The 23,090-nt window shown below is 49.3% G+C and overlaps 9 protein-coding genes across 9 annotated transcripts; 1 reads left to right on the top strand and 8 right to left on the bottom strand.

Annotated features, from left to right (window-relative positions):
* Positions 1-212: 212 nt before the first annotated feature.
* N7519_011734 (aldo/keto reductase family protein) lies at positions 213-1,358 on the bottom strand (the record flags this gene model as incomplete). The annotated part of the gene is made up of 6 exons (XM_057298507.1): positions 213-365; positions 419-788; positions 867-1,048; positions 1,099-1,156; positions 1,205-1,215; positions 1,287-1,358. The coding sequence occupies 6 exons, from the start codon at positions 1,356-1,358 to the stop codon at positions 213-215; spliced, it is 846 nt and encodes a 281-aa protein (XP_057146389.1).
* Positions 1,359-2,429: 1,071 nt separating this feature from the next.
* On the bottom strand, positions 2,430-2,801 carry N7519_011733 (CinA family protein; the record flags this gene model as incomplete). The annotated part of the gene is made up of 1 exon (XM_057298506.1): positions 2,430-2,801. The coding sequence occupies one exon, from the start codon at positions 2,799-2,801 to the stop codon at positions 2,430-2,432; it is 372 nt and encodes a 123-aa protein (XP_057146388.1).
* A 581-nt stretch (positions 2,802-3,382) lies between these two features.
* N7519_011732 (putative GABA permease) lies at positions 3,383-5,164 on the bottom strand (the record flags this gene model as incomplete). The annotated part of the gene is made up of 5 exons (XM_057298505.1): positions 3,383-3,750; positions 3,802-4,644; positions 4,693-4,925; positions 4,974-5,034; positions 5,083-5,164. The coding sequence occupies 5 exons, from the start codon at positions 5,162-5,164 to the stop codon at positions 3,383-3,385; spliced, it is 1,587 nt and encodes a 528-aa protein (XP_057146387.1).
* A 995-nt stretch (positions 5,165-6,159) lies between these two features.
* N7519_011731 (uncharacterized protein) lies at positions 6,160-6,963 on the bottom strand (the record flags this gene model as incomplete). Its single annotated transcript, XM_057298504.1, has 1 exon — positions 6,160-6,963. One exon carries the CDS (start codon positions 6,961-6,963, stop codon positions 6,160-6,162), a length of 804 nt encoding a protein of 267 aa, XP_057146386.1.
* A 743-nt stretch (positions 6,964-7,706) lies between these two features.
* Positions 7,707-14,462, bottom strand: yvc1 (putative potassium ion channel Yvc1; the record flags this gene model as incomplete). Its single annotated transcript, XM_057298503.1, has 12 exons — positions 7,707-8,163; positions 8,222-8,358; positions 8,417-8,963; positions 9,017-10,616; positions 10,673-11,706; positions 11,762-11,772; positions 11,822-11,929; positions 12,387-12,775; positions 12,835-12,975; positions 13,022-13,956; positions 14,010-14,337; positions 14,387-14,462. The coding sequence occupies 12 exons, from the start codon at positions 14,460-14,462 to the stop codon at positions 7,707-7,709; spliced, it is 5,763 nt and encodes a 1,920-aa protein (XP_057146385.1).
* Positions 14,463-15,066: 604 nt separating this feature from the next.
* On the bottom strand, positions 15,067-16,169 carry N7519_011729 (translation initiation factor eIF2 subunit alpha; the record flags this gene model as incomplete). Its single annotated transcript, XM_057298502.1, has 5 exons — positions 15,067-15,432; positions 15,491-15,533; positions 15,595-15,802; positions 15,859-16,021; positions 16,092-16,169. The coding sequence occupies 5 exons, from the start codon at positions 16,167-16,169 to the stop codon at positions 15,067-15,069; spliced, it is 858 nt and encodes a 285-aa protein (XP_057146384.1).
* Positions 16,170-17,669: 1,500 nt separating this feature from the next.
* On the top strand, positions 17,670-19,358 carry N7519_011728 (SulP family inorganic anion transporter; the record flags this gene model as incomplete). The annotated part of the gene is made up of 3 exons (XM_057298501.1): positions 17,670-18,019; positions 18,068-18,587; positions 18,660-19,358. The coding sequence occupies 3 exons, from the start codon at positions 17,670-17,672 to the stop codon at positions 19,356-19,358; spliced, it is 1,569 nt and encodes a 522-aa protein (XP_057146383.1).
* Positions 19,359-19,920: 562 nt separating this feature from the next.
* Positions 19,921-20,982, bottom strand: N7519_011727 (uncharacterized protein; the record flags this gene model as incomplete). Its single annotated transcript, XM_057298500.1, has 1 exon — positions 19,921-20,982. The coding sequence occupies one exon, from the start codon at positions 20,980-20,982 to the stop codon at positions 19,921-19,923; it is 1,062 nt and encodes a 353-aa protein (XP_057146382.1).
* A 320-nt stretch (positions 20,983-21,302) lies between these two features.
* On the bottom strand, positions 21,303-22,648 carry N7519_011726 (F-box protein; the record flags this gene model as incomplete). The annotated part of the gene is made up of 3 exons (XM_057298499.1): positions 21,303-21,927; positions 21,981-22,490; positions 22,545-22,648. 3 exons carry the CDS (start codon positions 22,646-22,648, stop codon positions 21,303-21,305), a joined length of 1,239 nt encoding a protein of 412 aa, XP_057146381.1.
* Between the last annotated feature and the right edge of the window lie 442 nt (positions 22,649-23,090).

The raw sequence follows: 23,090 nt of genomic DNA, 5'->3' as shown, positions 1-23,090 counted from the left end.
ATGGAGGAATAAGCGAGATTTTAGAGATAGAGGTATTGAAATCTAAATCGCAAGAAGGAAGAAGGCGAAGATCGAAGTCCGACAGTCTCGAAAGTTGAAGTTGAAAGTCGCAAGTTCACCCCGCGGAGCCCCTCTTGGCCTGACAAATCCAACATTCCTCCAGGTTCCTCTACTCTACAACTTAACCCCATCTAAGCTTCAACCATCTACACTCAATCCATATCAACTGTCGGATCCCAGTCCGTGGGAGAATACTCTCCTGTATCAAGCCGCTTCATATCCTCATCCGACAACTCAAAGTCAAAGACCTCGGCATTCTCCCGAATGCGCTTCGGCGTCACAGACTTGGGCAGAGGCACAAATCCCTAAGACTATTAGCATCTATATCCTCTACCTGAATCGAATTTATGCTACTTACCATCTGCAAACTCCACCGAATCATAACCTGCGCCGGCGTCTTCCCATACTTGTGACCGATGGACAGCAACACAGGCTCCGTCAACCGAGTCCCATGCGCAAGAGGCGAATACGCCTCAACAATAATATTCCTCTTCTGCAGCCACTCCACGATATCCGAATGATCCAGCCACGGGTGCAGCTCATACTGACCGACATCGATCTGACCACCCCCACCACCCTGGATGTAAGCCTCCAGTTCTTCGAGGTGGTGGATGCCGTAGTTAGATACACCGATGGATTTCACTTTTCCTGCTTTCTGGGCTTCGACTAGTGCATCCCAGGAACCCAGACGGGCTTCTTTACCGCCGTAGGGGGCATGGATTAGGATACTGTTGGTCAGTTCCAGCAGTTAGATCGTAGTCCAGTTCCATAAAGGATATACATTGCTGGATCACGTAGGGACTTACAGGTCAAAGTATTCCTGGGCTGCTTCTCGCAAACTCGAATTAATAGCTCGTTTGGTAGACTCGTAGCCCATTGATCCTGGCGGGATCTTGGTCGTCAAGAAGATCTGCGATCGATCCAGATTGGAATTCAGGATTGCCTTTCCGCAGGGCTTCTCGTTTCTATACATGATCGCGGAGTCGATCTGAACATCCTTGTTTAGTGTGGTCCTGTCATCTTTGTCGGGACACGTACATGACGAAATCCCACGTTCAGAGCTTCGAGACTAGCCTTCTCGGTCGCGGATGAGGGACTGTTGTTTGGTTAGGCGATTCGGGATGAGGTAATGATTCGAACGTACATCATATACACCTATATTCCGTACAATGTCAGCTTTTGAAGTTGAAGTTCATACATGTATATGCGTTTGCGGGGTAACTCACCCCATATCCTATGACTGGGATCTCATGTCCCGACTGTAGTCGATGCTTTGACTGGAGAGTAAGCTTCGCCATATTGCTGAACTGATCTTGGGAGTATGGGAAGAAAGAATTCAACGATGTTGACAAGAAGCAATGAGATCATAGTGGGGATTGTGCCTTCGGAGAAACCTCCGAGCTCTATAAAAGCATAAAAGGCCGAAACCCGCAACTCGAAAGTTTCCGAGATGCTGTTTTACGTACATTTCCTTCCTGATGCTAAGTCCCTAGGCAATCAGAGAGGAATCTATAGCCCTGATGGTACCTAGTATCCTTATCCACAATCCTGGTGCTGTCCCACTTTGACCCGGAAATCCATGTTCTCTGTAATTACATACCTTGGCAATCGAGTCAGCTTGACTTTGACTTCTAGTCAATAAAGGGCCAATAGTTGTATAGACTAGCTAGATTAAACCCTCCCTTTCCATCACAACATTAGCATCATGTGATTTGTCTTAGCCGCGCGCTATATAAAATCCACCTGTTGCTCCGCATCCAACACTATTCTCTTTAGAGAATATCATGGCACGCTGGTCCAAATTCTTGAAGTCGAGACTCTTAACTTCATTGTCGCGACCTACCAGCAAGACTAGTGTCCTTGGCCGTATGCGGTTCGATCACACTCGTGTTGTCGCCAGTATATACAACTGGCTATCACACTGCATCAGCGTCTCAACATTTTGATTCGGCCTGTTTTCAGTCGTTTTTACTTCTTGTTGATTCTCACTGTTACCACTAAGTCGGAGAAGGAAACAACGAGAGAAGCTTCTCTTATTTATCACTGTATAATCGACAACATATGACTTGGAAACCTTCATCCGCTGTCTAGCTGTCACATAACATTTGTTTAAAGCAGTACATATCCCATATTTTCCCTAAACCCATTTGCTGGTTGCGCACTTAACGTTGATAGTGCTTCAAATTCACAGAGAACCCCCCTGTCTTGCCTTGACCACTTCTTGACGAAGCAGATACAGCGCTTCAACAATAGTGGCTTCCCGAACCCTCTCGCCCGAACCTGGGAAATGGAACGGCCCAAACCCTTTGCCTCCACTCAAAGAGGCTATGCCAATGAAGACCGTTCCTACCGGCTTCCCATCCTGAGAATCAGGGCCAGCCACTCCCCGTTGTCCCAATGCCCCAGGAAGTTGGAGTCATGTCATGTTGGGTGGTAATGTTCCGGGCTCCGATAGCCATTTGGGCGGCGACGTCAGCGTGGATAACGCCATGCTCAGCGATCAGGTCGCCATCGACTTGAAGGAGATGTTGTTTGATTGGTGTTGCATATGACACGACCCCGCCACGGAAAACAGAACTGCATCCTTCAACAGACGTGATAGTACCCATGAGTCCGCCGCCAGTAAGTGACTCGGAAACGGCGAGTGTCTCGCCTGATTTTTTAAGGAGGTGAATCACTCCACATGCGATCTGGTAAGCGGTTTCTGTAGAACGGGGGGTGTAATTAATCACTGAAGTCATGTTGGTCAAATTTGTGTGGAAGAAATAGAAGAAGAGGAGAGATGGGAGATAAGAACAGGAAATAGGCCATTCGCTGTAAGGGGTGGGATTTATCATTTTATCTGTCCCTACAGGTAACCCCTTCCAGGGCTGTGTCCAGTACAGCTAAGTGAAACAAAGAGCAGTGAATAAGGCGCATTTGGGTATTGTCAGCCCAAAATTACAATTTCAGAGCTGTTCCCAATCTGACTATGTACTTCACAAATAATTTAGTACCTAGCATAGTTAACTGGTGTAATTAGATAGTTTTTGAGAAAAGAGATGAGTATTGTTGACAAGAAGCAAATGTGATCATAGTGGGGATTGTCGGGTACGTACGGTCGGGGACAACTCCGAGCTCTAAAAAAGCTGACACCGCGGAGAACTTCCTATATACATATATATATATATATATATATATTTACTTGGAGTTATAACCTTCTAAAAATATAAGAATAGTAACACGGACTAAGCACTAGAGCACAATTCTAGTCCTGAAGTCACCTGCTAGCGAGATAGTCTTTTAAGTATATACGGTATACAGTAATTTGCTAAACAATAGATCAAGTCTGCTTCTCGTCCACATGCACCGCGGCCCTTCTCACATTTTGAGCTGCGGTATTCTCACCGCTCAAGAAGCTCACTGCACCCGGTCCCGAGAAGTGCTTGCGTCCTGTCGTGATCCAAGTAACAATGCTAATGAGAGCAATGACACCAATAGCTGCGCTGGTGTAGTTCATTGATTCATGGGTAACGGGATACTCGCTAGGGAAATTGAAGGTGATCGCTGCGAAGAGAAGGAACAGAAGTCCGATAATGTTAAGGGCGATGGATACCGGCACGGAGAATGAGTATGGTCCATCGAGCTTCACCACGTGGCCCGTATAGTATCCAGCGAGGCGGCTGACAAGGGCCATTGCGTATGACAAGTCTGAAAGGGTTATCAGTAAAGGTACCATCAAATGCAGTGAATGAAACTTACAGAAGCCTTCGGTTGAGATGGCAATGACGGTCTGAAAGCCAGTAGTGGTACCGAATTCGATGGCATCGAGCGCCAGCTGCACCACAAGGGTGAGGAGAACGGCATTGACAGGAACATGTGTCTTGCGGTCCACCTTGCTGAAGAACTTCGAGAAGGGGAGACCATTGTCTCTGGCGAAGGCGTAGACTGCGCGCGATCCTTCGGCTAGGATGTTGTTTCCTGCGACAATCACAATCACCGAGATCAAGCTTGACAGCACGCAAGTGGCTGCCTTGCTTCCAGTTGAGTCGTAAATGATTTGAATCACGGGGACACCGGTGCTTGTGTTGGCAGTCGCTTCAATATCGCCAATGCAGAAGCAAAGTGTGACGAGGAACGCAAACCCAGTTATAGCACCCAAAACAACAGCGAGGATAATCGCCTTGGGTGCCTCTTTGGAAGCAGACTTCATTTCTTCCGTCATGTGGGAAGGAGCATCGTAGCAACACATGCCAAAGCAAGCCTGGAGAACACCGATAATGGCAGCCATTCCAGTGCCAAATCCGGTTCCGTTTTGGAAATCCTGGAAAACGAAAGAGGCGGGCTGCTTGTGATCATTCATGGCGAGGATTGTGGCGGTAACTATAACAAATGATGAGACGTTCCAGATCAGAATTGCTTTAGAGATCTTATGCAAGAAATGCGAGCCCCAGAGGTTGACAGCGGTGGAAAGGAATGCAACCAGGTAAGCCACCAGCACTGTGTGCCATCTTTGAATCTCGAATCCGGGGAAGACAAGGTTCGCCATTCCCAAGACGAAGTTGGAAGCAATGGAATTATTGGTAGCACCCATAGCCAGGAGGCCTATTCCAGGTTAGTAGATGTTTATAGCGTGTTTCGATACAAGCATACCGATTAGCATAAACCATCCTGTCACGTATGAAAGACCTCGGGCGATTTTTGGTGGAGCGAGTGCTGCAACCCAGGAATATTGACCACCTGCTACCGGATACATAGAACACATCTCTGCCATGGGAATTGCGACAGCCAAAGTCAGCAGACTAACGCCGATGAAACTGAAAACCATAACCGGAGGGCCGCCAGACGTGACTCCGACGATGAAAACACCACTCAATGCTGTCCATCTAGAAAACTATTAGTGGAAATTCGTCTATATTTTGAATGATACTCACGAGGTCACAACACTGAAACTAAACCCAATCATTCCCATCAGACCGAAAGAGCGTTTGAGCTCTGCGCTGGTTAGTACTCATATAAAAGACTCTCTCCCGACAGACTAACCCTGCTCATATCCCAAATTCTCCAGACGGGCATCTTCACTTGGTGTGCCCTGGAATACTTTCTGTATCTCGTCTTCCGACATGGCTGTAAGAGTGGCAACTGGGAAATCCGAATGATTTTGACAAGCTCAGATGATGCTCAGCAAGGGGGCCTAACTTATAAACGACATCTGGGGTTCCCCGATCATACCCCATACTTTTTGTCATAACCCCGGAGTAACCAGACATGGTGATAAGATAGATGTTCTGTGTGTATTTCCTGATCGAGAAGGTCTGCGCGATGACTGTGGGGCCTGACCGGGTCGGAGAACCTGAGCTCGGCTTCTTTGCGGGGAGAACCGTCTACGATATACTAATTGGGGGGATTACGCTAAGACAGGCAATTGGAGGAGAAATGTTCTTTTATGAGGCTTTCTATCTTCACGCTTATCTTGTTATTTGTCGGCCCGGTTGAGATTTATAGGGCCGATTATACTGTGCTTGGGCCCTTCCGATGTTGCCGTCACGCTATGACTTGTCTACATGCATACATACAACATACATGTGCATACATATGTAGGCAAGGATCCTCTCTTCATATGGTATGGATTCGAATTAAAATCAAGCACTGTATACGCCTCAACAGTGCTATTAAGCTGCCCATCCCAACCTTTATCCATTTTCTCTCGCGTAGTATACTGTCTCCATCCGGATCCATGTGTTAGTACCAATTGGGTATATTGACACGACTATAACCCCATAGGATGTGGGGGGCACTAGATGTCTCCACTGCGACTGATCGCAATGCCGTATAACCCATCCTCTAGAAGGCATCAGGTCGAAGAACTTAGTAATTTAGATATTGCTTAGTAGTTTCGTAGTAGTTTATTCTACTTTGATAGCGAGACTATCTATTATCTATTTATTTATCGTGATGTCAGTCATCGATGTAAGTATTTTGTACGTATTAAGGGTGCCCGTCTTGAGATATGCTTTTATCCTCGACCTAGATAGAAAGCTTGATTATACAAAGAATGGATAGGTTGAAGTACATAGATATATACAAACAGAAGCAATGCGAGATAATTAGAAGAGATAATCATGCGAGAATGTAAGTGAGCCCACCGAAGACCGCCATTAGCCATGCCATTCCCCCGGAAATTTGCACTACTCCCGCTGCATTCTCATCAGCCTCGCAGCTTACAGTCGAATTCGGGGCAGCACATGCAGCGGCGGTTAGAGCGGCCGAGATACTCGAGGCAGCGGTGGAATTTAGCTTGACGCTACAAGGGTCCGAAGCAGATGTGGGCGAGTGCTTCGAAAGGACCGCGCAAGTGTCATGGCCCCAGCTCTCGCTCGTCGATTTCAATGTATTCTCGACGCTCCACATGCCAATTTCCTTAGCACAGGTGTCTCCCTCGGTAGCAGTAGCGAGGTCCGGCTCCGGGGAACCGTTCTTGGTGGTGAAAATGATGCTGTCAATCGTGGTGTTGCTCATAACATAGAATATCCCGTCATCGGTATCCCGGCAATGCCCGTTGCCCAGGAACCAGTGAAGCTCCCATGTACCCTCGGTGTTAAGATCGGTACTATTGTATACGAAGTAAGGGTCGCTGTCCGAGATGTTGGCCCAATTCAAGTTGAGAAACGTTGGCACACTGTTGTTGTAATTGCCAACCGGCGAAATCATGTAGTATAGGTCCAGGTTGAGGGATGAAGCGAGAGCGGGGTTTTGAATGGCAAGGACAGCAGGCATGAGTGCAGAGGGCGCATATGTCTTGTTGCGTGGGAAGACTAAGTCAATTTCTAAGGTGCCTGACGTGGCTGCGGCGCCCACGGCCGCAGTACAAGCCTGCAGGGCTAGGAGGCATCCCAGATACAACTGATTATTCGAGGCGTACATGTTGACGTAAAATTGTGAGGATACAAGAGGCAGAGAATATGGAGGAGAGATTATCACCACTATATAGACACTTTTTCAGGGGAAAAAAAAAACTAACAAAGTCCCCATAAAATGGGGCAAACATCGTTTCGTCCTTGGCTGTAGGGCTAGTCAAAGCGAGCTAAACCACTAGATTGAAGGTCCGAGACCTCGGGGTTATATCCTCAAGAGACCTAATTAAGGCTATGTTCTTGGCTTAATCTCTTTCAGCCCTAAGTCCACATCCCCAGATATTCTCATTTCGGTGCCGGATACCCGCCCTAGTACATATTATTCCATTATGCTGAATATGCGGTTCATTCCTCCTTGGCTGAAACATGGTGGTTGTAACTCTCCCAGGTTCATTTCCATGTGTAGGCTGCATAGTTCCCAACAAGACAAAGATTGACAGACTAACAGAGAACGGTCGATCATTTCGGGACTACCCGAGCCTTTTAAAAAGACGATCGACGTTATAAGAGATACATATTACTCTATGTTGTAGTGACTCGCTAGCAATTGGGCCAGGGGTAATATCCAGCCAGATTCTTAGTGCCTACAGTAACAGTAGCCATTGAAACCAAAAATGAAAACATTTGTACTTGCTATATTGTAGATCGTTTCGATAAAAGCAAAAACATGGATTAAATGCCATGCACCACATGAACATTTCTAAAATCCAACAAACCCCTCTCTATGTTTACAGATACAAATCTTCAAACCACCTAAATCTTTCTTTGCTCCTTCTGAGCCTCGGCCTCAACTTGCTCTTGCAATTTACGGTCCACCTCGCGCTTGAGCTGGTCGGCACGACGAATGGCAATGTCCTTGGGACGGAAGTCACTGAACAGGTGCTTGAGGACGTTCTCAATCACCCAGCAGCCACCGTAGTCGAAGATCATCAGCACGGTCAGAGTCACCTTGAACTCATTGGTGAAGGGAACGAGGCGGAGCTTCTCATTCAACTCGGGAATGAATTCAGTGGCGCAAGAGAATGCGACACCCGACGCGGCAATGAGACCCCAGTACATGCCCTTGTTCTCACGGATTGACTCGCGGAAGGGACGACCTTGGTAATTGATCGAGAAGGTGGAGATTTGCTGGATCAGCTGGAGGAGGTAGATGGCACTGTTCAGGAGGGAAGGCTCAAACTCGCCCTCGAGATCAATATCGGAATCTCTCCTATCGGTTGTGTTAGCGATAAAGTGGGACAAATCAGGAGCGGGTTCTCAAAACGTACGGCTCGTGCTTATAGACATAGTTGGAGAGGTAGACCAGGGTCACAATGTGGATGGCAAACTGTCCAAGAACAGATCCAATGATGTAGACGTTGAAGATATTCGGCTGCGGGCGCTCCTTAGACAGACCCTCGACAGACTGTACACAATGAAACGTTAGCAAAGCATTTCGTCAATCATGGAAAAGGTCGCCATACCTTGGCGCGGGAAATAGAAAGGAAGCAGACGCTCATCAGCATACCGCTGATAGTGACCTGTCCATCACCGAACTTGATACCGTCCAGGTAGATGACACTCAGACTGTAGGCGCTGATCAAGCAGTTCAAAGCAAGAATCTTGTACATCTGAATAGTCGCAACCAGGGTGCAACGGCCTTGACGAATAATATTCGGGATAGCAATAACATTGGCCAACTTGCTGGTAAAGGGAGCAGCGACGGATGCATCACCCAACTTGATAGTGGGAGGTTCGCCGTCATCCAGTTCCTGTTCCATCATAGAAGATGTGAGCTTGTCTGCAAGGCCAGCTGCGGCAGCCTGGGCCTGCTGCTGTTTCTGCTGCTGGGGAGTCAAGTTCGATTGCTGCAAGGCCTGGGCGCCAGGAGATGTGATAGTTGGGATAGCTTCGGGGGTTCCGCCAGCAGCGGTGATCGCAGCACCCTTGCGCTGCGACTCTCGCTCCATGGCTTTCTGGTAGTGCGGGTTGGAAGGACCGGGGGATACAGGTGAGCGATCTGAACAGGGACTGGAGGAGCGGGCTGGTTGAATCTTTGCATCATTCCGACCTGCTTCTCGTACAGCTCCTTCATCTTGGTGGTCCGGTAGTGTTCAGCGATCTTGGTTAGATCCTCTTGCGAGCCGTTCAGAAGCGCGACACCGACATGAGCCTGCTTCAGAGCGCCAACATCGTTGGTGCCATCACCGCACATCAGAGTGGTGTATCCGGCGTCCTTAAGACCAAGAAGAATGTCTTCCTTTTGCTTGGGAGACACACGAGCATAAACCCAGGTGTGACGGAGCAGATCAGGGAGAGCCTTCTGGCCCTTGAACTTTGCCAGGGCATATCCAGTGATACAGATGTCCTTGGTCTTCAGGATCTCCGGGTCGAGGGGCTTAGTGGGGTCGACGTCGACATTGAGCTTATCGTCGACGGTACGCCAGACAATCCTAGTTCCAGAATTGTCATGTTCAGGGGCATCAAGGATAAGGACCTCTCGGTCAACAATCTCAACCTTGCGTGCGACATGGACAGCGGTCAACGGGTTATCACCAGTGATCATCACAACACGGTGGCTGCTTTCATTCAGCATACGGACAGCCTTGACGGCATCATCCTTCAAAGGGCACTGTAGGACAAGGAAACCGGCAAAAATCAGTTCGGATTCAACCTCTTCGCGGACGTAGTTGTTGACCCGGCCCTGGGAAAGCTCGGATTCAGATGAAAGGTATTTGTACGCAAGAGCAAGCACACGAGCACCATTGCGGGTGAAGTGCTTGTAAGTTTCCTCGTAGTTGGGAGGCGTGTTGACCAACATAGTATTGATGGTCTCGGGGGCACCCTTGACACCCACAAATGTGGACTTGATCTTCTTGGAAGTCTTGCGGTCATTGGACGTAACGGTTGCGATAGTACTCTGGCGTTTCAGGGCTGAGGAGAACTGGAATCTTCTCTTGATATGAACAGACTCGACGTTGCGGCCAGAGATAACGGGAGCGTTGCCCTTGGAAGACAGAGTATCGTTCTTGCCCAGAGTCCAGCCAAGCCATTCCAATGTAGCCTTCTCCATGGGATCTCCGATGACCTCACCCTCATCCAGCTTCACCAAGGCATGAGCACTGGCGAGAACGAGAGTGGTGTTGGGTCCAACAGCAGAGGAATTGGTCAATTCAGTGTGAGCACCATCGGCTTCGACCTTCGAATCAGCCTGACCCAAAGTAAGTCCAGCAATACCATCAACGACAAGATCCTCTCCAGTCAGAGTGCCGGTTTTGTCGAAGCAAGCAATGTCAACGCGACCAGCGAAGGGGATACGGAAAGGCTCAGTGCAGAAAATGGCATACTTGCTCAAAGCAGCAAGACTAGTGTTGACGGCCAAGCTTAGTTCCATGGGCAATTCGGGAGGAACAACACTGGTGATGATGAGGACACAGTCGAGCAGAAGCTTGGAGCGTTTGCGGTCCCGAATCACACCCTCTTGCCACACGTACCACGAAGCGGCAATTGCGAAAATCAGGAGGAAGAGGATGAACAGCAAAGCTTCAACGTTGTTGGCAGAGACACGTTCAGTTGAGTAGATCATAGTCCGGACGAGGCTACCCTGGCTGGTTTCGAAACCGGTCTTAACAACCACACCCAAAGCGCCATTGTCCGGGGCATAGTAACGTTGCTGGACAAGTTCTTCAAACTCGCGTCGGCAGTCAGATTAGGGTGAGTAACTTGCAGGACCTTGGTACCTCCATGCACAAACGAGAGCTTATCCAATCCATCCGGCTCAATCAAGTCACCGCCGGGACGGAGCTGGACGGAGTCTTTCAGAAGAGGTGTGCTCTCGCCAGAAAGCATAGCCTCGTTCACAATGACACTGCCTTCAACCAGAAGGATATCGCAGGCAACGCCGCTGTCCTCCTTGGTGCGGTTCACTGACATGAGATCACCGGGAAGAAGCTTATCACTGGTGATCTCTTGCCATTTGCGTTCACGGTATACCCAGACATCGTAAGGCTTGATGCTCATTCCACGGAACTCGCTCAAGGTCCTCTGGCGCTGCCACACAACGGTGCTCTCAAACATAACGAGCATGAACAGCGTGAATAGCGAGTAGTACCAGTATTCATCCAACATCCACAATCCAACACAGAAAATCTGGAAGACGAAGAACGGCGCGACAGCGTGCTCCTGGAAGAGCTCAACGAAACTGGGAACGGGGATATCGAAGGTGTTATCGCCATAGTGGTGGTAGACGCGGTCAATCTCGGCCTTCGACGTGAAGCCCTCGCTCAGCTGGAAAGTCTCGAGGGCCGGCTTTGGTTCGGCGTCAAGGACGTAAGACAGGGGTGCAAAGGTGCGCGTCTCGGGATAAAACAGGAAGCGGCGCTTCTGGAAGAGGAATGAAAGGGTCTTCTTCGCACCGGTGTTCTCATTAATCAATTTGCAGATCTCGGCAGAGCCAGCGTTAGTGATGGGAACCACTTTGATAAGCCGGGCAGTGTCGATGGACTTGGCTCGAGTGGTAGTGAACAGGGTGTTGATATCAATGTTCCACTTGGTCATCAACCAAAAGAGCGACTGGATTGTGATGATAGACCCCGCGAACACGAAGGTCCATTCCTGTCCCTGAATGTAGGTATCATAACGCTCGGGGGAGAGGTAGAAGGCGAAGAACACGGGCCAGATAATCAGGAAAGGCCAAACGTATGTATGCAGTTGCCAAGGGATCGGGTTATGCAACGAGGCAGTATGGATCTGAGGGTCGTCCACGAGCTTTGCCCTGTATACTGTTAGCTGCTGCCGCAATGAATCCGGGGGAGGTTCTGGTAACGCACATTGTGGCAATCTAGTGACCGAGGTCAGAGTCAAACAACCAGGAAATTAAAGACTCATACGAAGCCGGAAAGCAATGATAGGATCCAATCGAGGAAGGGCCCAGATTCGTAGATGAAGCCACCTTCCACCTTACAATTTTGGTTCCAGAGGATTCGCCGCTCGACGTGCTAGCATTATGTCAGCCAGTTCCCGACCGCTTCAGCCTTATAAAACACTTTATCGGTCCTCTCTTCAACAGCCCGGCCGGGCTAGCTCAATCGGTAGAGCGTAAGACTCTTAATCTTAAGGCTGCGGGTTCGACCCCCGCGTTCGGCTATTCCTAAAACCAAAACCTGAGATTTCTTTTTTGCTCTTTTCTTTTTGGTCGTCGTCTAGTTAATATGGTAACGATGCTATTTTTATGCCTTTTTTTGGGGTCTTGAACACATAATGTTTAGGTATAGGGTTTGCACATGTGGAAAAACTCCTTATTCACAAAGACGCAATAACGGATCGACTCTCAATATATTAGTATATAGTATGTCCTAATGTCAACGCGCTGTTGTTTGCTTGATCTATGTAGCGTGCCGATATATATAACATGAGTGCCTTGCTCATGTGCACTTCCTAGCTTGTCTCACCCACCTTCTTGTCCGCTAGCTCCTGACTCAATCCCTTCACCGTCTCCGTCAACATCCTAACCTGCTCCTTCAGCTCTCTGAGTTCATATGTGCAACTATCAACTTTGATATCCGGTGTAGTCTCTACCACGTGCTCTTTCCAGGTATCATCAAGATCAAAGTTGACCTCCTTAGCCACATGCTCCCATTCCTGAGCACAGTCATCGTCTTCTTCGCCATGGCGGCGATTCCATCGAATCCGGTGTGCCTGGCGGGTCTCAACCCAGGCTGCAACGATAAGCAGCGGCGAATAGATAACGCCCATTACAAGTTCATTCAGTCTGGCGTAGGTCTCCCGAGGAAGCCACCATTCGAATGGGGCTATCAGGAACACAATCTCGACGAGATTGAACGCTAGGATCCAGAGAGAGTTAGCCACACGTGTGTACCATCGAGATTGAGTAGATACGTACGCGGGATGAAGACATTTTCATCAGGGGCGCGGACGAACTGCATGGTTTTCTGCGCGAAGATGGCCATGTATTCGTCCGTGGCATTGCCGGAGATATCTTCATATGCGCTGTTGTACAAGGCAATGAGAATATTTAACAGAACTGATAATTGTTAACATCACCCTTAACAAGTCGAACGCAAACTTACCAGTCATGACAATGAAGTTGAAAACATAGTAGAGGATGATGCCAAACGGAAATGCAAAATCCTGGAAAGTGTCAAATTCAGGACTCTGCATGATACTGTTTACCATTCCCTGGAGAATGTTTCGGTGAACGGGAATATCGGCATCCACCTGGGCCATGCCGACAAAGGCCTGGAAGAAACCAGCCAGAACCACAAATAGAAGAGCAAAGAATATCAAACTCTCCTTCATCATGACTCGAAGAACCACAAACATAGCACCGAAGAAGCGGAACGAGTCAAGATATAGCATCATGCGCATCCAGAACATAGGGCCCGCAAAAGCCAGGAAGTTGTAGCTCAGCTCGTTGTATAGCTGCCTTTGTTCATTGTGGGTAGACGATGAGTGTGCCAAGGCAATAAAGCGCAAGATAAGGGATACCGTCAGGATGGTGTAGAGGGTTGAGTTGAAAGCATTCCAGAATTCGAGGTAATTCCATCCAACCTTCCAAAACTTGATCCCTTCGTCGCAGATGAACGCAAGAGTCATACCGTAAAGAATGGCCTCAACCACATCCACGTCACCGCTTGGGTTCACGGTATTAATAACTGCCGTATAAACCGCAAGGTAAATCAAGGAGAACAAAATTTGGCAGACATTCTGATACAGAGGAGTCCGCATCCGATCAGGATGGAAATGAACCCAATATCCGGTGTTAGACTTCTCGCTGTATTCGACAAAGTTAGTTGGGTTGCCCTCTTCCTGACAGATCCAACCCTTCCACAGGTACTGGATACATTTCTGGTACGGGGCAGAGCTGATGATCCTCAAGGCATGGAGATCTACCGCTCGTTCAATGACATTGGCAGGATCAGTCTCTACCCCCTCACTGAAGATAGAGTATCGCTTGAGTAAAATATCCCTCATGACGTAATCCTGGTTCTGCTCGGATTCGATGCTGTTCAAGTTAGTAAATCGCAGAGAAGCTGAAATGCCAAAGGGGGGTATTACATGCGCTTGGCAATGACCTCGCAAGCCAGAGCCCGAACCCCATGGAGATCGGAATCCCAAAGCTCGACGGAGGATTGAATCTTGAACCATCGCAGACAAACCAGAAGACAATAAACAACGCATGCTTTGTAGTCGTCCCCACCGGCTTGCTTGGCAGTCTCAACTACATTGTCCGTGATGATACGGCTGTTTGGGTTGGTTAAGGCACTATCCTCTACCTCGCAGGAGACAACCTGCTCGATTTGATATTTCAAACGAAGAGCAACCTTAGCAATTTCCTTTGAAGCATCAGAGGCGTCAGACTGATCGGCAGCATAGGCAGGTAACACTAGGACCTGTTAGCAGTCTTCCACAGGGGGTGTCTGGAAATGACGTACGCCGACGACGTTCCACCTCGACGCGGTGCCGGGTCCTACCAGGATCGGCGGTAAAGAAATTCTTCCAATGTCCCATGTCGCGTAGAATATGCCAAAAATATGCAAAAATGGATGGCAACAAGAAGAGTGGAAAGATCAGAAAAGGGAGAGAGTTCAGCTCACCGAGAGGTTGGGGAGGGGGCAATAATGAGATAAAGTTTAGCTCCCCGCGATTTTATTGGGCACTCGATCGGAGCTCAGATTGATTTTTATGTATCTAGATGTAGGTAGGTACATAGGTAGTCTCTACAAGGGTACAATTCGCATTTAAAAGCATGACTGGCATTGAACGTCTCGGTTGCATCGCAAACATTATGTGCATTAGAACTTGCACCCTGTGCGGACCCAGTGTCTTTGACAGACGGTGGGTACGAGGATTTCGGCCGCAATTGGCATGCAGCGCATGCGCAGGCATGGAAAAATCATCCCCAAACCCGAAGTTCAGGCGATTGTCCTGGCTAAAGGGCAAGTTCTGACTGCAATCCTGCCCAACAGCACACTGAGCCATCGAGCCTTCCTCCGATATGTGCAAGCTTTTTTCTATCCATTTTTGCCCAACTCCCCTCTAGCGGTGATTCCAGCCTTGGATTCCAGCGCCGATGACCGCTGTATGCTCCTCGACTCGGAGTTATAACCCGTGATTACTCCTCATCGCTCTCGGAGTCCTCATCTCCGCTGACCTGGGTGTTCTCACGCTCACGCTTCTCCATGAGCTCCTGCAGGATCGCATCGTCGTGCTCAGTGACAGCCTTGGGTGCCATCTTCACGGTGCAGCTACCGCCGGCCGCCTTGATACGCTCTTCGATTTTCACGATGGCCTCCTCAAGCAACTTAACACCGAGGGTCTTATCGAGACATTGGCTGGCCAGGACGTAGAGAGGAGGAGCCACCAGTCTGACCTTGATCTGGTTCTCGGGGGTGTTGTCGGCCTCAGCGGTACGGAGGGCATCCTTGACGGCGTCGATTCCATCGTAACCGAAGCATGTGACCTCGATATCGGCACGGACCTTGGTGGGGTGGGGGGGTCAGCTTGCTGTTGATGTATTGCTGCAGCTCATTCTTGACGGGTTCGCTGGGGAAGGTGATCTCATCCCAGACGGAGGGGTTCCTGGAAAACAAGTGTCAGAGGAATTCGATCATATCATGAGAACAAAAGAACAAAAACCTACGTAATGGAGATTTTGAAGGCATCATGCGCGTGACCGTATTTTTGGTTCAAAGGCCACCCGATGTTCTCGTATAGGGTCTCCAGGGGGGTCTGAGTTGCCTCTGCGACGTGGCGCATGATAGAGTGCACTGCCTTGCTCTTGTTGTAACGTTCCTCGCACTTGATGACATCCTCGGGAGAAACACGTCGCTTCGACAGATCAATGTAACCTTCAAGTTGATAAGTTAGTTCTCGGGCTCTTCTAGGTGAATAATGTGTCCCTTGCCTTTCTCCTTGTCGACACGAAGCACGATAACAACCTCGTTGCGCCCAATGCGGATGAGCTTCTGGATACTGCGAATACGTCTGCGAGAGAGTTCTGAGAGGAGGATCATGCCATCGATGTTGTCATATTCAAGCAGCTTCACATATGCGCCCATCTCGGCGATCTAGCTCGGTCACACAAAAGTCAGTCCCTATCGCTCGGATCTCTTAGGTCATGATTCAGTTGACCCATACCTGCTTGACATTAACCATGACGAAGCTATCCACCTCCGGATACTTGTCCTCATAGAACCGGCAGTTTGTTAAAGACATCTTGGCGGGGTGATTCTTTTTTTTTTCTCGGGGAAATCCTAGTTGCAAAAGAGTCTGATTTGATAGCACAATCGAGACGATCGAGATGGTGACCAACGAAATATGAGTAATCGCAAGGTCAGAAACACAGGAGCGCAGAGGAGTGAGGCGACGCGAATGAGGCACAATCTATCTCTTTGTGGCGGACTTCAAAACCCACATTGACCTGATCAGTCACGGGACCAAATGCACGTGATCATACACACACCGCCTTCGAAAGTTGGTATCGGCTGACACATCAATCGATTACGTCAACAAAATCAACGGGAAGACGGGCATGTTCCTTAGCTCCTTGTATACTCTGGTGTTCGATGGCATCCAACCTTTCTACGAATTAGGGAGTTGCCTTAGATCATGCTGACCATGCTTTTCCTCTTGATTGCACAATCATTCTCCGAGGATCTGCGTTGAATTGGTGATAACACCTCCAGGGCTGCATTCCCCGCTTATCAGTCCCTAGCGCGACGCCGCGCCCTTGGCCTTGCCTAACCGATAAAACCAATTGGGGCTGGGCTTGTCATCCCAACTTTGAATTGCTTCAATCTTTAAATTTTTGCGACCAGCATTTATGGCGGGCTACTTAGTATCTAACTATTTGACCTAACACTCCTCAGGCGCCTCTTTCCAAAAGATCATGTCGGAGACAAGTTCATTACTCCCTGGGGAGTCCGACGGACACGGACGTCGGACTCTACGTGACCGTATTGTCGATGTTTTCCGTTCGTCACCTCAAACCGGTCTTGGAATTTCGACAACTTCAAACCATGACAACCACATGGCACAGGATAGCCAAAGCGGCACCGGGGTTACGAGCGAACCAGACGTGAGAACCCGACTCCTGGAATCATACCTCCAGGCCGGTCCTCCGTGTGGTGAAAGGCGCTGCAGCCATGGCACGTTCTCGCCGCGGGTAGAAGATGTGGGAAGACGTTCATACATTGGAGGGTCGGGCGATGCATTTGGATATAACGGACATGAAGTGGCGGACGGGGCGGCCGGTCGCCCCAGAGGCATAGTAGACCATCTGGAGTCGGTCTCAGGTTCGGAGACTCCGTCGCAGATGAAATCGTCTTTTACTTTTCCAATAACGGACACGAATAAACAGTAGGTCGTATCTTATTCATACGCTGCGAGCACTTTCGTAGCCTGCCCCAAGACTGGTAGCTGACGAACCAATGGCAGATACATATCCTATTATGTTCCGTTTTTCAATTGGATTGGACAATATCATTGGTCATTCCTGCGTGGAGATCTCATGGCTGCGTTGACCGTGGCATCCATCTACATCCCGATGGCCCTCTCCTTGGCCTCCAATCTTGCCCATGCACCGCCCATTAATGGCCTCTACTCTTTCGTCATCCACCCTTGATCTACGCCATCCTAGGAAGCTGCCCTCTGTTGATAGTTGGCCCGGAGGCTGCGGGTTCCTTGCTAACGGGTGCTATTGTCAAAGCAAGTGTCATGCAAGGAAACTCAGGCGAGGACGACCCCACAGAAACCGCTCTTATTGTAGGAGTGGCCACTGCCATGTCTGGCGGCATGATACTGATTGCTGGACTGACCCGTCTAGGGTTCTTGGACAACGTGCTCAGTCGACCGTTCTTGAGAGGATTCATCACTGCCATTGGCTTTGTGATTTTTGTAGACCAGCTTATCCCAGAATTGGGTCTGGCCGAGCATGCCAAAGAATCCGGTGTCAGCCATGGCACCAGTGTTGAAAAACTTATTTTCATCTTTCGATATGCTCGAGAGTGCCATGGACTAACTGCTATCGTTTCGATCGTCAGCTTTTCTGTTATCATGTTGTTCAGGTTCGTACCCAGCCCTGGTTTTACATTCATCATACTGATCATCCACAGAACTTTGAAAAAGATGATTGTGCCTCGTATCCCCCAAGTGATTTATTTCCCAGACCGCTTCCTGGTCGTTGCCCTGTCGGCGGTTCTGGCTTGGCACCTCGACTGGGAAGCTAAGGGCCTAGAAATCCTTGGACCTACAGAGGTCGGCTCCGGAGGACTATTCGCTTTCACTTGGCCTTTCCAGCCTGCGTATATGAAGCATGTGCGCACAGCGTTGAGCAAATCCTTTATTATCGCGCTACTTGGCTTCTTCGAGTCATCTGTTGCGGCCAAGGGGCTCGGCGAAGGCAGTTCTGCTGGAATCAAGGATATGCACATGAGCGCCAATCGTGAGATGGTTGCACTAGGCGTTGCCAATGTCGTCGGAGGTTGCTTTTCGGCTCTACCTGCATTTGGCGGATACGGGCGAAGTAAGCTTAGCTCGCAGACAGGAGCACGATCACCTATGGCTAGTGTTTTTCTGAGCATCATCACATTCACAAGCATCATGGTGCTATTGCCTTATCTCTACTACCTCCCGGTTCGTCCCTCTCAAACCTACACCATCCCTGTGTTCCTTTTCCAAATGCCGGCGATACTAATTCCCTAATAGAAAGCAGTGCTGTCCTCCATGATCTCCGTGGTAGCCTTCACTCTAGTGGAAGAATGCCCGCATGACCTACTCTTCTTCATCCGCCTGCGGGGCTGGTCAGAGATCGTCCTCATGCTCCTTATCTTCACAACAACAATATTCTACTCCCTAGAACTAGGTATGGCGATGGGAATGGGCCTGTCAGTCATAATCCTCATCCGACACGCAACAGCCCCCCGAATCCAGATCCTGGGCAAGGTCCTCGGTACGCCCGCGCGTTTCGACAACGCCGAACTGCACCCAGAAAACGTAGAGCTAGTCGAAGGCGCCCTGATCGTCAAGATCCCCGAACCCCTCACCTTCGCCAACACAGGCGATCTCAAGAACCGCCTGCGACGTCTGGAACTGTACGGCTCCACACATGCTCACCCTTCTCTGCCGCGCATGCGCGCGCCGGAGCATAATAAGAATATTATTTTCGATGTTCATGGCGTTACGAGTATTGATGGGTCTGGTACCCAGGTGCTCACGGAGATTGTGCATGCGTATGCGGAGCAACGCGTCAGAGTGTTCTTCTGCCGTTTGCCCAATAGGAGTGTCTTCCGCATGTTTGAGCGGAGTGGTATTGTTGAGACATGTGGTGGATTGACTCATTTCGTGCCCAGTGTTGATGAGGCGCTGCGGTTGGCGGAATCCGAGAATCAGACGCAGGATATATAGTGTTCATGTATCCTGCTAAAATTGGTGACATGTGTTTGGATACGGTTTGGATATCTTGTACGGACATATTGCAGTTCATTCATATAAAAAAAGATTAAAAAATTACTCCTGGACTTTTGTCATGGAGCAACACCCAGAAAGACAGACAACATGCATGATCAAGTATCCCTTTCTAATAACGAGATTTGGTTTTCTTGGGGGTTTAATGGGAACCGAAGTAAACCTATATGCTTTGCTATGTATGTATCACGATCAGCTCTCCTGAGTGTGCCATTTTAGCGAAAGCCGGCATTGCAGCACCCGCAGTACCAGAGTGACAAACACTGCGTCAAAGCATGACGCTAGGCCGCAATTTAGCTGCGCCGGTTTGCACTTCGTCGCGCAACCGTATATTGGCGACGAGTCCAGCGGATTCAGTAGCCCCGCGAGCAAAGCTATGAGCTCCATCAATCCAGGCAGGTTATTCTGATGGGTTTGCACTGCGGCCCGACTACTCGTGCCGGGCTTCAAAATATCGTAATGTGTCCCAGTTTCACACTGGCACAGAAGAACATGCAGAAGTTCATGTAGTCAAATGATCTTCCAGAACAGCTTTCCGGATGACCAAGCGTAGAAGGGATTCTCCTGCCTCCAAAGCAAGTTCATTCTTGTCGCCTCCAAGCCGAGAGTCCTCATCGCCATTCCCAACGTCCCTATCAGCAGGCACAACGAGCTTCACACGTCCTTCACTACCCAAAACGAAAGCAGCACAGGCAACCTTCGAGAGTCGCACATGCTGCTTAGCAACCTGGTCGGAAGACGACCCATCCAGATCCAGCTTCAGGGCAAGATGGGTCTCCAGGTACGAAGTAAGATTGGCGATGAAAGGGCTGCGCAGTTTATGCTGAAGACTGCGCGACTTCGGCGCCGACTGTCCAGACTGATCGCGCAGGAAGCCCGCAAGTGAAGCGCGCGCGACACTGACGTTCAGAGATTTCAGTGCCGGTGCGATCGACGAGGAAAAGGAGAGCGTGAGCTGTAACTCTTTGATAACATCTTCGACTGTGTCGCTAGTACTTGGTCGTTGAGTGCGCAAAGTATCGATGTACGTCTCCAGACCTGCGCAGAGAAAGCTTGATGGCAGCCGGAGGGGCGAGCAGTACGTGTCGAAATTGGTAGATAGGAAAGCGATGAATATTTGCCGGAGCGCAGTCGGGAATCTGGTTAGGAGGAGAGGGAGAGATGTGGATCCTGAGCGCTGATTTGGGGATGATGTTGTGTCTGCGAGCAAAGCTGCTTTGTAGATGATATTTTCATATTCTAGTGTTACTAGAATTCCAGGAAAAGTGGTATCCTGCGATCTGCTTGGCGCTCGGTCATGCAGTGATTGAGGAGAGATTGGTTGCCATAGACAATCTTTTAGGGCGCCAGTCTTGGAGAGCGCATCATCATCTGCTGCACTAGCGCTTGTATAAATTCCAGCGAGGGCATTCCCCGTGATATGGTCGCGTAGACGTGTTGCATATGTTTTCAAGGCGACCTTGTTGTCTAGGAGGGTTTCAGAGTCCTTCCCATGATGGAGAGGGGATAGACGGTGGATGGTCCAAGAAGTATTGAACAACTGTCGTGGGTCTGCTTGTTCCATAGAAGGCGATATGTGAGTTTGTAGTAAAATCGGCTAATTCTTATGTTACAATTGAAGCATATCGTCGTCGAAGAAGATTGATATTCGGGATGTACACAGCGACGCGTGCCGGCTGCAAACCAAGCAAACTTCTATCAATTCCCTAAATCATTTCGCCCTCGACTACGTACGCAAGTACATTTATTTAGGTTTGAGAAGGGAAGAATAATAATGAAATGGAATGCAAATGCAATTGGCTGAAATGTTCGTCCATCGAACTCCAGTATATCCCAGTATAAGAATCTAGACTCCGAGCGCCTCTAACACTTAAACTCGATGTATCATGCCTGCCATCCTCTCGTGGGGTGGCAATCTGGACACCCAAACACAATTGGAATACCACTCCAGACCCAGACGTGCTCTACGTCGTGGTGGATCGCTCGCCGGTTTCTTAACTCGGCCTCAGCAGCAGCAAACCAGATATCTTGCACTGAGCTATGCAAGTTCTGCGCAGTCGCGCGCGCAAAAACAACCGAGTTCATGTGATCCTTTTCATACATCGTCGTGTCCTGATAGAAGTTGTACATAAACTCCTTGCGTTGCGTTCGCTGGCTCCCACCGTCCCCGATCTCAGCGGAGAAAAACTCGACGATTCGCACAAACGGCGCCAAGGTGAGCAACGAGCTAATCCACGAGTCATCAATCTCAGCTTGTCCATCCGGAGACATGGCATAACGTATGTATGAAACAAGCAAATGCATGCAATGATGTGTTGCAACTAAGGCCGCGGTGTTGGTGAACGGAGGGCTTTGGAGGATTCGGGTTTGCAGTTCGCGGTACATCCTCTCGCGTATATCGAGTGGTAATGGTACGGGGAGCTGGCCCGCTTCGTATTTCTGTACGAGCATGTTCGTGTGCTCGCGTCGGGCGGACGCATATGATTCGAGAAAATAGAGTGTATAGTACCTGACAAAGAAGTCAGTGATTTGCTGCAGTCAAGCAATTCGCGCTGTTCTTACATAAGTGGTGCAAGATGAAACCATATGCTAGCTATGCCACGTTTGACAAGGGCGTTGCGCTCGTTTCGCTTTGCAGGAAATGAGGCCTTCATGACGGCCGGTTCGGTCTGGACGAACCGATCGAGGATCCGATCTGCCAGGTAGTAGCAGAGCCTTGAGCAGAGCATTTGCCTGCGTCTCAACCCATGCAAGTATTTGAAGGTATAGAGATGGCCACCCCTGGCGCTTTTGGACGGTGGGAATAGGTCCGATAACAGGACGACATCGTCGCCGGGGTTTCTAGTATAGATGCGATCATCGTCAATCGGGGATGGAAGGGTACCGTGACGACGCAAGCGGAGATACTGCCGGACAATCTCATGCTCATTCCTGGTGAGCAGTTGGTAAAAAGCCTTGCAGACGAGTCGCAGCGGATGGAAGTCTGTGATGCCGGAATATGCGAATATGCGGATTTGAATCTCGACGGGGAGGTCCCATGGCGAGGAAAGTGGGGGACCTGCAGGTTCCGTTCTGATAGGGGAAGTCAGTCAGTGAATTTTGTCGGATTGTCGCAGAAGATCTCACCTTAGAGACGATCCACGCTGGTCCTTGGCACCCGCCTTTCTCCTGCTGTGGATCGCTGCCCGGACTTTCTGAACGGAGAGGGCGAATTTGGCAAAGCCAGTCATTCTTGAGCCCTGCCACACATGAATTGACTGGCTCCCAACGAGAGGCGCACTTTGCTGGGGCACATGGAGAAGAAACAGGTATTGAAGGGGCCAATCTTACCTAGCTAAGATTCCATAAATAGCACATGACTAAGCCCTTTGTGGCCCACCAGGGCACTCCGATGTATGGAGAGATCGATTAACATTGTAGCATCCAAGCGCGAATTAATTCTGATACCTCCAGTTAGACATGTCAGGCTTTGATGTCGTATCGAATATGAACAAGTAGACAAAGAGACCAGACAAAACCCTCCAAAAGTAACATGCAAGGTTATAGACTTCCACTTGAACGTAGGCAACGATCTGATACGAAGGTGATGGATGTAGTCGAGTTTCATATAGACCATGCAAGCCACGTTGTACAGCACAAACTGCAGGCTATAGATAGAATACCTCCAGGGTT

Source organism: Penicillium mononematosum (assembly GCF_028829835.1).
Source record: "Penicillium mononematosum strain IBT 11891 chromosome Unknown utg000005l:1.0-9366267.0:1.0-9372171.0, whole genome shotgun sequence".
Lineage (NCBI taxonomy): Eukaryota > Fungi > Ascomycota > Eurotiomycetes > Eurotiales > Aspergillaceae > Penicillium > Penicillium mononematosum.
This window is presented reverse-complemented; position numbering and strand designations above follow the sequence as displayed.